Here is a 12053-nt window from a genome sequence, read left to right as displayed (position 1 = left end):
TCACACCCGTGTGAAGAGAGTGGTGCAACTCCGTGAACAATAAGCAAATTAGCACTAAAGCCCAGCACCCCATTCAGGGCTTATGGTGGGGTAGGGGAAATAGCCAATAATGTGTTTTTGCACAAAATAACACCTGGACCACTTTGGTGCGACTACAATGAAAGGTAAGAAAGCCTTCTAGCACGAAACTCTCCACTCCGGACAAAACCTCTTAACTCCATTGGTCCTTCAAACTGTCTGCTAAAGCAGGTAACTCCACCACCTCTCCCCCTCTCAAACTGTCTGCTAAAGCAGCTAACTCCACCACCTCTCCCCCTCTCAAACTGTCTGCTAAAGCAGCTAACTCCCACCTCTCCCCATTTCATCCAAGTAATTGACCATATATAAAAAGTCACAACAACAACTTTGATAAGGCTGTATTGCATTGTTTTAAAAATATAAGGTTTTCATAATCCCCTGAAAAAAAAAATGAATATTTTGGAGTTAGGTGGTTTATTCCCGACAGCAGAGATATTCTTCATCATCGTTTCAATCTTCTACACAAATTACAGCACATCTAAAGACCACGCTAAACCAGTGTGTGACAGGACAGTCTCTAGACCCTAAACCAGTGTCTCAGAAAGTCTCTAAACCTTAAAGCAGTGTCTCAGACAGGTTTTGGGTTAACGGTGCTAACCTCTGTCTTAGACAGGGCAGTCTCTGGACTGGTGACGTCTGGGTCTGTAGGAGTGTTGCTGGTCTGAGGAGGCTCTTCAGTCTCTGGACTGGTGACGGCTGGGTCTGTGGGAGTGTTGTTGGTCTGAGGAGGCTCTTCAGCGAAGGCTTTCTCCAGAACCTTTATGATGGACCTGCTGCGGAACATGTCCTTGAAACCCTGACTGAACACGTACAGCAGCGGGTTCACGCAGCTGTTGAGAAGAGCCAGGGTGAAGGTTATGGGATACCCGAAGTAGAGCACAACATCCAGTGTGTCACTGAACTCTATCAGACCCGTCAACATACACCCATAAATCAGCCGCATGATGTGATAGGGGAGCCAGCACAGGAAGAACGCAGCGATAACAGTTGCTATGACTTTGAAGGAGCGACCTGATTGGCTGGCCAGCGGGCGGTTATTCCTGAGCCGGTAGATGATGACGGAATAGCAGGAGACGATGACGGAGAAAGGAACCACGAATCCCACGACGATGTTAGTGGTGACGCCTGTGGTGGTGAATACATCGTCCTCGGAGCATTCACCACCACCACGACAACCACCAACACCACCACCAAAGATGACGTGAGGGGAGCTCAGAGCCAAGGCCAGCACCCAGACTCCCAGACTGACCCAGGATGCCTTTCTGACGGTGCGGTGTCCACTGCACCGAGCCCACAATGGACACACCACACCAACACATCTGTCCACACTGATGACCACCAGAATGTAGATACTGGCATACATGTTCATGTACATAACCAGACTGTCCATTTTGCACATGAACCAGCCAAAAGGCCAGTGCCAGTCCAGAGCGATGTATCTGATTTTCAGCGGCAGGAAGGCTGTAACCAGGAAGTCGGCCACAGCGAGGTTGAGGTACCAAACGGTGCTGATGGTTTTCTTCATCCTGAAGCCCGTCGCCCAGATGCCCACACCGTTCCCCAACACGCCGAGCACACACATCACGCTGAGGATGACCACGGACATGACGCGGATGGATTTATAGATGTTATAGTCATATCCTTCATCCTCCTCATCATCATCGTAGTATGAGTCGTTGTGATGAACAGCAGGTGTGGTCATATTCTCCATCGTCCTGAAACCTCAAAATAATAAAACAATGAATATAAGGTTTCTGTTAACATGCCATGCATTATTATTACACTGAAAGTATTTGGTGACAGGGACCCCTATAACAAATTGCAATTTTAAAATGTTACAGAGCAAGCTGACAAAGCAGCCTTTAGGTACGAAGAGTGATTATGAAAAACACTTAGGCAGTGCGCTCCACAGCCTAGGTGTTGGGGCAGGGGGGGCATACGCAGTAGTGGAAAAAGTACTCAAATGTTTTACTTAACACGAAGCCCGGCAGACCCGTAGGCTACGTTATCCAGGGTTTATATTCTTTAATCCATGTTTTGATCGGATCGAATCGACAGCAGGCGCTGTCGGCCGTTTTTTTAAAATAATTTTCGTAACCCATTTTTCACCCCTGTGTCAATTATCTATTGTGGGACCAAAAGTAGCATTTTAAAACAAAGTGTGAGAGAGGACAGAAGAGTTTAATAACAAAAATGATAGGCAAATTATGGTCGAATAGACATCAATGCACTTAAATAGAAACTTCAGTAATAAGTTGCTATAACCTCATCCCGTCTCACTTGACCCACTTCTGTCTACTTCTGTCCCTCAAACAGAGGTGCGCGCATGCGCATGCGCACACGCGCGCGCGTGCGCATGCGCACGCGCGCGCACACACACACACACACACACACGCACACACACACACACACACACACACACACACACACACACACACACACACACACACACACACACACACACACACACACACACACACACACACACACACACACACACACACACACACAAACACACACACACACACACACACACACGATCATAGCTCCGTTACGAGATCAAACAAATAAATAAATAAATTCATAAAATAAAAACCTATCATACAGCATTTTGTAAGTGATATATATGTTACACTTAGTGTAAAATAACAATATAATACAATTTACAATTACAATTTAGGCATTTAGCAATCGCTCTTAATAGATAGCAATCATTGCATGTCTGCATGTCTATTATTTATATTATATTTATATAATAAAGTAAAATAAAGAGCTACCTGTTTCAGAGTGTTGAAGAGACGTCAGTCAGAGAGTCAGAGTGTCTTGTCCAGGCTGTGGTCAGCAGACAGTGAGAGGCTCACAGTAGATGTCCAGGCTGTGGTCAGTGGACAGTGAGAGGCTCACAGTAGATGTCCAGGCTGTGGTCAGTGAACAGTGAGAGGCTCACAGTAGATGTCCAGGCTGTGGTCAGTGAACAGTGAGAGGCTCACAGTAGATGTCCAGGCTGTGGTCAGTGAACAGTGAGAGGCTCACAGTAGATGTCCAGGCTGTGGTCAGTGGACAGTGAGAGGCTCACAGTAGATGTCCAGACTGTGGTCAGTGGACAGTGAGAGGCTCACAGTAGATGTCCAGACTGTGGTCAGTGGACAGTGAGAGGCTCACAGTAGATGTCCAGACTGTGGTCAGTGAACAGTGAGAGGCTCACAGTAGATGTCCAGACTGTGGTCAGTGAACAGTGAGAGGCTCACAGTAGATGTCCAGTCTGTGGTCAGCGAACAGTGAGAGGCTCACAGTAGATGGCCAGTCTGTGGTCAGTGAACAGTGAGAGGCTCACAGCAGCTTCTCGAAGCGTATATACTGACAGACGTCGTGTGCGTGACAGCCAACCACATGCATCTTTGTACAGAGGTAACAATGACAGCCCTGTGTGTGTGAAACGGGGAAGTTGCATTTGTTTATTATTAAAAGTGAGTCTAATCTCAAAATGCATCACTTGCTAAGTCACCGCTAAGTCACCTGGCGGCCCGGTGACAAACCCTCACCCTAACCCTAACCTCCCACGGGACAGCACACCTAAACCTAACCTTTTTAAATTTTGTATCCTTTATTTACCCAGGGTAGTAGCTGAGCACAAGTGCTCCTTTTCAGCAATGCCCTGCCCATAGAAACACACACACACACACACACACACACACACACACACACACACACACACACACACACACACACACACACACACACACACACACACACACACACACACACACACACACACACACACACACACACACACACAGTGTTGGGTGAGTGATGACAATCACTTCTCCACCCAGATTTTTCCAGCCCGTCCGGGGAATCGAACAGACAACCTTTCGGCAACAAGGGCGCTCCTCTAACCCTTAGGCCACCACTGCCCCTAAAAACCCTATCCCAACCTTAACCCTCTCCCAACCCTTAACGCACCCCTCACCACCCTTAATCCGGTCATTTAAACGCACCCCTCACCACCCTTAATCCGGTCGTTTTAACACACCCCTCACCAACCTTAATCCGGTCGTTTTAACACACCCCTCACCACCCTTAATCCGGTCGTTTTAACGCACCCCTCACCAACCTTAATCCGGTTGTTTTAACGCACCCCTCACCAACCTTAATCCGGTCGATTTAACGCACCCCTCACCAACCTTAATCCGGTCGTTTTAACACACCCCTCACCACCCTTAATCCGGTAATTTAAACGCACCCCTCACCACCCTTAATCCGGTCGTTTTAACACACCCCTCACCAACCTTAATCCGGTCGTTTTAACACACCCCTCACCACCCTTAATCCGGTAATTTAAACGCACCCCTCACCACCCTTAATCCGGTCGTTTTAACACACCCCTCACCACCCTTAATCCGGTCGTTTTAACGCACCCCTCACCACCCTTAATCCGGTCGTTTTAACACACCCCTCACCAACCTTAATCCGGTCGTTTTAACGCACCCCTCACCAACCTTAATCCGGTCGTCTTAACGCACCCCTCACCAACCTTAATCCGGTCGTTTTAACGCACCCCTCACCAACCTTAATCCGGTCGTCTTAACGCACCCCTCACCAACCTTAATCCGGTCGTTTTAACGCACCCCTCACCACCCTTAATCCGGTCGTTTTAACGCAACCCTCACCAACCTTAATCCGGTCGTTTTAACGCAACCCTCACCAACCTTAATCCAGTCAGACCAATGATATGTCTAACCAAAGTATGGCTCCACATGAGGCCCCCACCTTCACTTAATGTGGCCCTCAAGTTAATATCAACTGGCGGCCCGGGGGCCACATGCGGCCCCCACCTTCACTTAATGTGGCCCTCAGGTTAATATCAACTGGCGGCCCGGGGGCCACATGAGGCCCCCACCTTCACTTAATGTGGCCCTCAGGTTAATATCAACTGGCGGTCCGGGGGCCACATGCGGCCCCCACCTTCACTTAATGCGGCCCTCAGGTTAACCGTTTGACCGCTTCCATTATTCAATCCCTCCGCCGCGTCCTGCCAGGGTTTTATCGTGCGTAACACTTACTTTGAAGAGTCAAATATCCGTAATCGCATTTTACTATGAAACCATTCCGTGTGTGTTGACGAAGCTGGTGCTTGTTCTCTCGGTCGGTGGTGGAAAAAGTGGACCGCGAGTATCACAGCGCCTGCTACAGGCTGTTGAAAACAGAGCAGGCAATGTAAGTGGATGCGCGCGCATCTTCAAAATGGCCGCGGCCATTGGCTCAGAAGCATAACAGAGCTAACGAACGGTAGCTTTCGATACGATCGTATTAAAACATGCATTAAATAATACATCGCTGTTAAAACGGCTTTTCCGGGTGTGGCACGGTACGCTATTCTACGTGTCTATGTTCCTGGCGGGCCTCGTATTAATATCAACTGGCGGTCCGGGGGCCACATGCGGCCCCCACCTTCACTTAATGTGGCCCTCAGGTTAATATCGGAATACTGATATATTATTGATTTCATTGACTTCTGTTACAATTCCAAAATCATGCAAACACGACCCGCTTGAATTACTATATAAATAAATTAGTCCAATGACTATAGTATTAAAATTGTATTGTCTTTTCTAATGTCCAATGTATTTGTATTTGCGTTCATAAAGTATTCAAGTATTTGAAATTAATTAATTACATTTAAATGTATTTATTAACAAATGGAACCTAGCCTGTATTTTGTACACTCTCAGAGTTCCCGTTTTTTTCCGGCCCGGAACCGGGAAATCAAAGACCTTGTCTTATGATTTGAATTATATAACATTCATTATTATTATTAATTATTATTATTATTATTATTCATGGGTCATTGTGGTCTGGGGAAGCTTGTGTTTGTTGTTTTACTCTTGGCTGTAACTATCACACAGTTCGTGTGTGCGTGTGTGCGTGCGTGCGTGCGTGCGTGCGTGCGTGCGTGCGTGCGTGCGTGCGTGCGTGCGCGCATGCCGTCATTCAACAACCGTATTGTGCTGTGTGTCCATTGTGGATTTCTGGAGAACCATTTGCATACCTTAATGCTGCAGAAATAGACGTAATGCAGCAGAGCTACAGACAGCATGATTTGAATGCTATGCAAACTCTCCTTACTGAAATAATTAGTTAAAGATATATTCAGTGATTGCATTTAATTCAGATATCACCAAAACAAATTGTGCTAATACTCCTTACTATAGAGTGCGCTGACCATATAAGGAGTTCCTCTCTATCCCCAGTGAGCCCCTGGGGTAAAAAAAACCCTAGTTTCGGTTTGGGCTTTGGGTGGCAATTTTCTCATCCAATCAGGATAGAGGGGGGCCTTCCTCCAATCATGGAGACAGGTGGGGGCAGGGAGACAGGAGGAGGCAGGGAGACAGGTGGGGGCAGGGAGACAGGTGGGGGCAGGGAGACAGGTGGGGGCAGGGAGACAGGTGGGGGCAGGGAGACAGGTGGAGGCAGGGAGAGACAGGTGGAGGAGGCAGGGAGACAGGTGGGGGCAGGGAGACAGGTGGAGGCAGGGAGACAGGTGGAGGCAGGGAGACAGGTGGAGGCAGTGAGACAGAGAGGCAGTGAGACAGAGAGAAAGCACTATTTGCTAACTCAGTGAAACAAAAGTCCACTCTTCAGCCTGCATGGCGACAGGTAATCGATGGGAAGGAGAGGAGAAAATATGATAACGTGACACGAGACTGAGAGAGCAACATGTCTGGACGCACGTTAGAGTTAATGACCCCGTCCGACAAACACACGCACGTGCATGCATACACACACACACGCACATACCTCGCCACGCATGCACGCACACACACATAAAGGTCATCAGCTAGGCTGTCTCCCCTGAAGACAGCTGGCAATCAATAGAAGAGAGGAGCATGGTGGAGGAAGGAGGAAGGAAAGCTGTTATTTAGGTATTTAGAGTATTGTGCTTCCCTCAGAGACATGCAGGGAAACTTGGTTGTCATGTTAGCTGACCTTCAAATGCCATCAGCAGTACAAATAGTGTTTGAGGACAGCTGTTACATGTTCCTTCACGAATATGTATGTGTGTATGTATATGTGTATATATATATATATATATATATACGGTATATATATACGGTATATAAATACAGTATATATATATATATATATATATATATATATATATATATATATACACACATACACACACACACACACGTGTAGACAGACAGACAGACAGACAGACAGACAGACAGACAAAATCCCTGTATTTAGTCTCTCTTTCTCTTGCGCAGTATTCCGGGTTTGTGTAAACACAAACATCGGCTTGTGATTGGCTTGATCACCCCATAGCGATGATTTGATTGGCCGAACCACTGTTCTAAAGAGCATGTAAAGTGGATAAATACATAGGGCAGTATTATGCGTGTCTTAAGTACCAGGTCTTATTACTTAACTTAAGACCTGGAGGCGTGGCCAATGCTGTTTTGCCACTCAGAATAGCCAAATGGCATTGATCACGCCTCCAGGTCTTAAGTTAAGTAATAACACCTGGTACTTAAGACACGCATAATACTGCCTTTAGACTCTAGCCCCCTTGACTCTCTGGCATACCACAACAATTGACCTAAGCATTGTGTGTGTGTGCGTGCGCCTGTCCATGCGTTTTGAGCATGTGTGTATGTGCGCGCGCACACAATGAGACAAGTCATGTCGTGACCGTGCCAACACTGCGTGAAATGAGAGCTCTCGTCCAGTCTGAGGGAGACCGAATGAAAATTACATCAATTTACATTTGCATTTATCTTTTCCCTGCAAGCTATTTGGTCAACTTTCCCATCGCCGCGGTGGAAAATGCAACAATATATCTGGCTGTTCTGCTGCAGCGCGTGGGAGTAAAACATATACAGTCAACTTTGCCCAAGGCACACCAAAGGGCAAGTCCAAATCTGTTCAAAGCTGTTGTTATCGACAAAGCATAATGTGCCCATAACACTTCACTCTTATCGCTGCATGTGTAAACTGTTATTGTAACATCAAGTAAAAAAGTTTAACCACTTAGGCCCGACGTCGAAATAAATAAAAAGTCTTCTGAAAGAATATGTGACCCCTTCCAGTATTCTCAACCACAAGTCGGCTCTAATTAAACTCCACAATATACCAAAATAGCTTTTTTTTAGTGTCATTAAGTCGTTGTAATTACATTGCAAAAATGTCTCTGTAATGAAAGATTATTTGCGTATTTTGGGGGTGTGAACATTCCTGCACGTATTTACATAGAGTGGTTTCGATTGGCCATACCTATGTATTGTTCTCCAGTTTCACGTAGCCGATCACCACCCATAAGTACCATGTGTTCAGGCCGTCAGTAAACACAACATCATTCTTGACTTGTTGTTTGTTTGTGATGGCTAGTAACATTGAATCAGAATGCTTGCTTAACGCTTTAAATGGACATGCACAAGGCAGTCTCCTGGAAGGATTTATTTTAGATTTCATACACGGTGGCAGTGACTCGGATTTAGAGCTCACGGACACGGATGAATCTGACGCTGATGATGAAGACCATGGCGTTGTTTTCGATAAAAACAACAGGATGTTTGTGTTGTGATAACGAGGAGGACGACGACGAGACTGGAGGGACAGCTGGGCCGGGTGGTGTACAGGTCGGCATCGCCTCGCTTTTACTTGTACCAGAAGTGAATAATGTCGCAGTGGACACCGACCGACCAGCAGAGATGGAGAAAATAATACACTTTGATTGCGGATGTCATAAAAGATCAAAAGAGAACGTAGAACAGCCGCATTTGTCTTGCAGTAAACAACTCGATCCAGACATGATCTGGGAGACCCGAACGGACATGGCATCTTTTACAAAGGACCAGAAAGACCTGGTTATTTATTCAAAGATTCGTGCCGCATTTTCACGATTTTTCAAAAATAGCAGACCTACAAGCTCGTAGCGCTATGAGCTTGAAGATCTGCTATTTTTCAATAGCTAAAGCATAACATAATGCGAACACCAAAAGGGGTTCCCGCCCAAAATGGGTTAAGCCCTGCACTCATTCTTCCACAAATTGTAATAAAATAAAATAAAACACTTGTGTGAAGTGACGGTGAACTCAAAATCCCCATGCATAGGAAATTAATCCTACCTCTTCGACGTCTCCCTTTTGACTTGATACCTGTCCATTTAAACTCTAGACGGGGCCTGTCCCAAAGTTATTAGTGCGGCCGGCGTTTTTCACTGACGTAAACTAAATGGAAACTAAATGAAAACTAAGCTTTGATGACTGAAACCAAGACTAAATATACTGACAATTTCGTCAACATATAAAAACTAGACTAAAATGTTAGGAAGGGACTAGTGGACGAGAGATCCAGTATAAGTCATTTTACACTTAGTTGCATGCTGAAAATAGCAGATCTACAAGCTCACAACGCGTCGCGCTGCGACGCGTTGTGAGCTTGTAGATCGGCTATTTTCAGCCAGTGTAAAATCAGTCATCACGACGGCATCAAGGCCCATCAAAATACATTTTAGTCGACTAAATCAACTGTACATTTAGTCGACTAAAATCTTATGATATTTAGTCGACTAAAACTAGACTAACACTAAAATATTCCAGGTGACTAAAATGTGACTGAAACTAAATTAAAAATATTGAGAGAGAAAACTAAAATCAAAATTTGCTGCCAAAAACAACACTGCCTGGGGGCGACGACTGTGTGTTTTTGAGGCAGCCGTTCTTCGTATCCATATTTATACTCTTTATCTTCATCACAGAGCCAATATACACAGTAGACGCGTCATGTTTCAGGAGAGACATTAGCATGTATTTGATATTTTTTGCCGCATAACAACACAGACGATAACATATCCAGCTCTGTGGGATTTAACTCATCCAGGGCGGGAACACCCCTTTTGGTGTTTTAAAGCGAGCTTGTAGATCTGCTTTTATTTTTTTGCAAAATCATGGAAATGTGCCACAATGTATATTCTTTCAGAGCGAACGTTTCACAACTTGTTTTGAGATGGGTTGGCGCGGCCAATTACATATATATGTTTTAGGGTCCTTGACATGAAATAGCTTGAGGACCACTGACATTAGAAACATGTGTTTTTTTCAGAAACCCGTAGATATATACACAGTAGACGTAGACATAGACAGTAGACGTATGCACACGGCCATGTTTCAGGAGAGACATTAGCATGTATTTGATATTTTTTGCCCCATAATAACACAGAAGATATTAAACATATCCAGCTCTGTGGGATTTAACTCATCCAGGGCGGGAACCCCTTTTGGTGTTTTAAAGCATTTATGTTATACTTTAGCTATTGAAAAATAGCAGATCGACAAGCTCGTAGCGCGGCACCGAGTGCCGCACTACGAGCTTGTCGATCTGCTATTTTTTTTGCAAAATCATGTACAATGTATATTCTTTCAAGAGCGTGAACATGTTTTGAGATGGGTTGGCGCGGCCAATTACATCATGTTGACCGCCTTACACTTGTGCCCCCGATTGAACCTGAATAGCTGTCGCCTGACTATCCATCCTGTCTTGTCTGGATGATGTTTGTGACCATGAACTGCTTTGTATATTGACTATTTTGGAGTGGGTTTTTATTTTATTTTATATATTTTTTATTTTGTTTTGTTTTGAATGTTCTTTGGTTGTCTTGATTTGGAATTTGTGTGTTGTTGTTGTGTGTTTAAGTTTTTTGTATTTGTTACTCCGTTTGTATTTCTCAATTTACTTCTATATTTGTAAAAAAAACAAAAATGAATAAACAGAACATTAAAAAAAAAAAAAAAAACATATATATTTTTTAGGGTCCTTGACATGAAATAGCTTAAGAACCACTGACATTAGAAACATGTGTTTTTTTCAGAAACCTGTCAGTATTTAGCAGACATTTTGTAGAATCGTCCTCAGGTCTAAAAGGGCTAAAGCTTCCCGTAGCAGCTGGCTGCAGAGCCTTTTGGCCTCGGCTAAACGTGTATGATGCAGGTGTCGCGCTACAGACACTTCTGTTTGGGGAACGACATCAACGCACGCCAGATAGCATAGTCTCAGCTAATTATCTCTGCACATTACACACACGCACGCGCACGCAGGCAGGCACGCACATGCAGGCTGACGCACGCACGCACGCACACAAACAAACACATGCGCAAACATTCTCTCTGCGTCACGTACACATGCACTCCCGCACACATGTATATACAAACACACAGATATTTTGTCTCTCTCTCTGTCTCACTCTCTCACAGGCATGCACAAACAAACACGCGCGCGTGCGCGCGCGCACGCACACAAACGCACACATTCACATGCAGCATGTAATAAATGAGTGTGTTTAACCTTTGTGTCCCCAGACACACCTCCTCGTCGGAGGCTGGTGACACGCGTGGCGGTGACTCTGGTAGTCGAGCAGAAAATCACACAGTTATGCGGTATTTATACCAGACACAAGCACGCACGCACACGCACACACACACACACGCACGTGCACACAGATACACACACACACCCTGACTCATAAACAGGTCTTCTCGAGGGGTGGTCACGATTCTGCTTGATAATCTATCTCCATTAGGAACAAGTGATGGCTTATGATTAATAGGGCCACAGATAATGCGCGCACACGCGCACACACACACACACACACACACACACACACACACACACACACACACACACACACACACACACACACACACACACACACACACACACACACACACACACACACACACACACACACACACACACACACACACACACCACCACAATTACCACATTCACAATGATATATTATTGCTGTGTTAGGTCACAAATTAAAATACAATAAAACAATGAAGTCATTATAGTTGAATGTGATGCCTCGGCAGAAAGGAAAGGACACCTTGACCAAAAACAGTTTTTCACTTTCTAGAATTACATTTTTGGGGGATGCGATTCAAGATTCATTGAACGAACCTCTTGAATGA

At 45.2% G+C, this 12053-nt stretch overlaps 1 protein-coding gene across 1 annotated transcript; it reads right to left on the bottom strand.

Annotated features, from left to right (window-relative positions):
* Positions 1 to 646: 646 nt before the first annotated feature.
* LOC306922120 (formyl peptide receptor 2-like) lies at positions 647 to 1789 on the bottom strand (the record flags this gene model as incomplete). The annotated part of the gene is made up of 1 exon (XM_079499513.1): positions 647 to 1789. One exon carries the CDS (start codon positions 1787 to 1789, stop codon positions 647 to 649), a length of 1143 nt encoding a protein of 380 aa, XP_079355639.1.
* Positions 1790 to 12053: the final 10264 nt, after the last annotated feature.

Source organism: Electrona antarctica (genome assembly GCF_951216825.1).
Source record: "Electrona antarctica genome assembly, chromosome: 4".
NCBI classification, from domain to species: Eukaryota; Metazoa; Chordata; class Actinopteri; order Myctophiformes; family Myctophidae; genus Electrona; species Electrona antarctica.
Note: the sequence above shows the minus strand (reverse complement) of the source record. Positions and strands in the feature narration are given on the sequence as shown.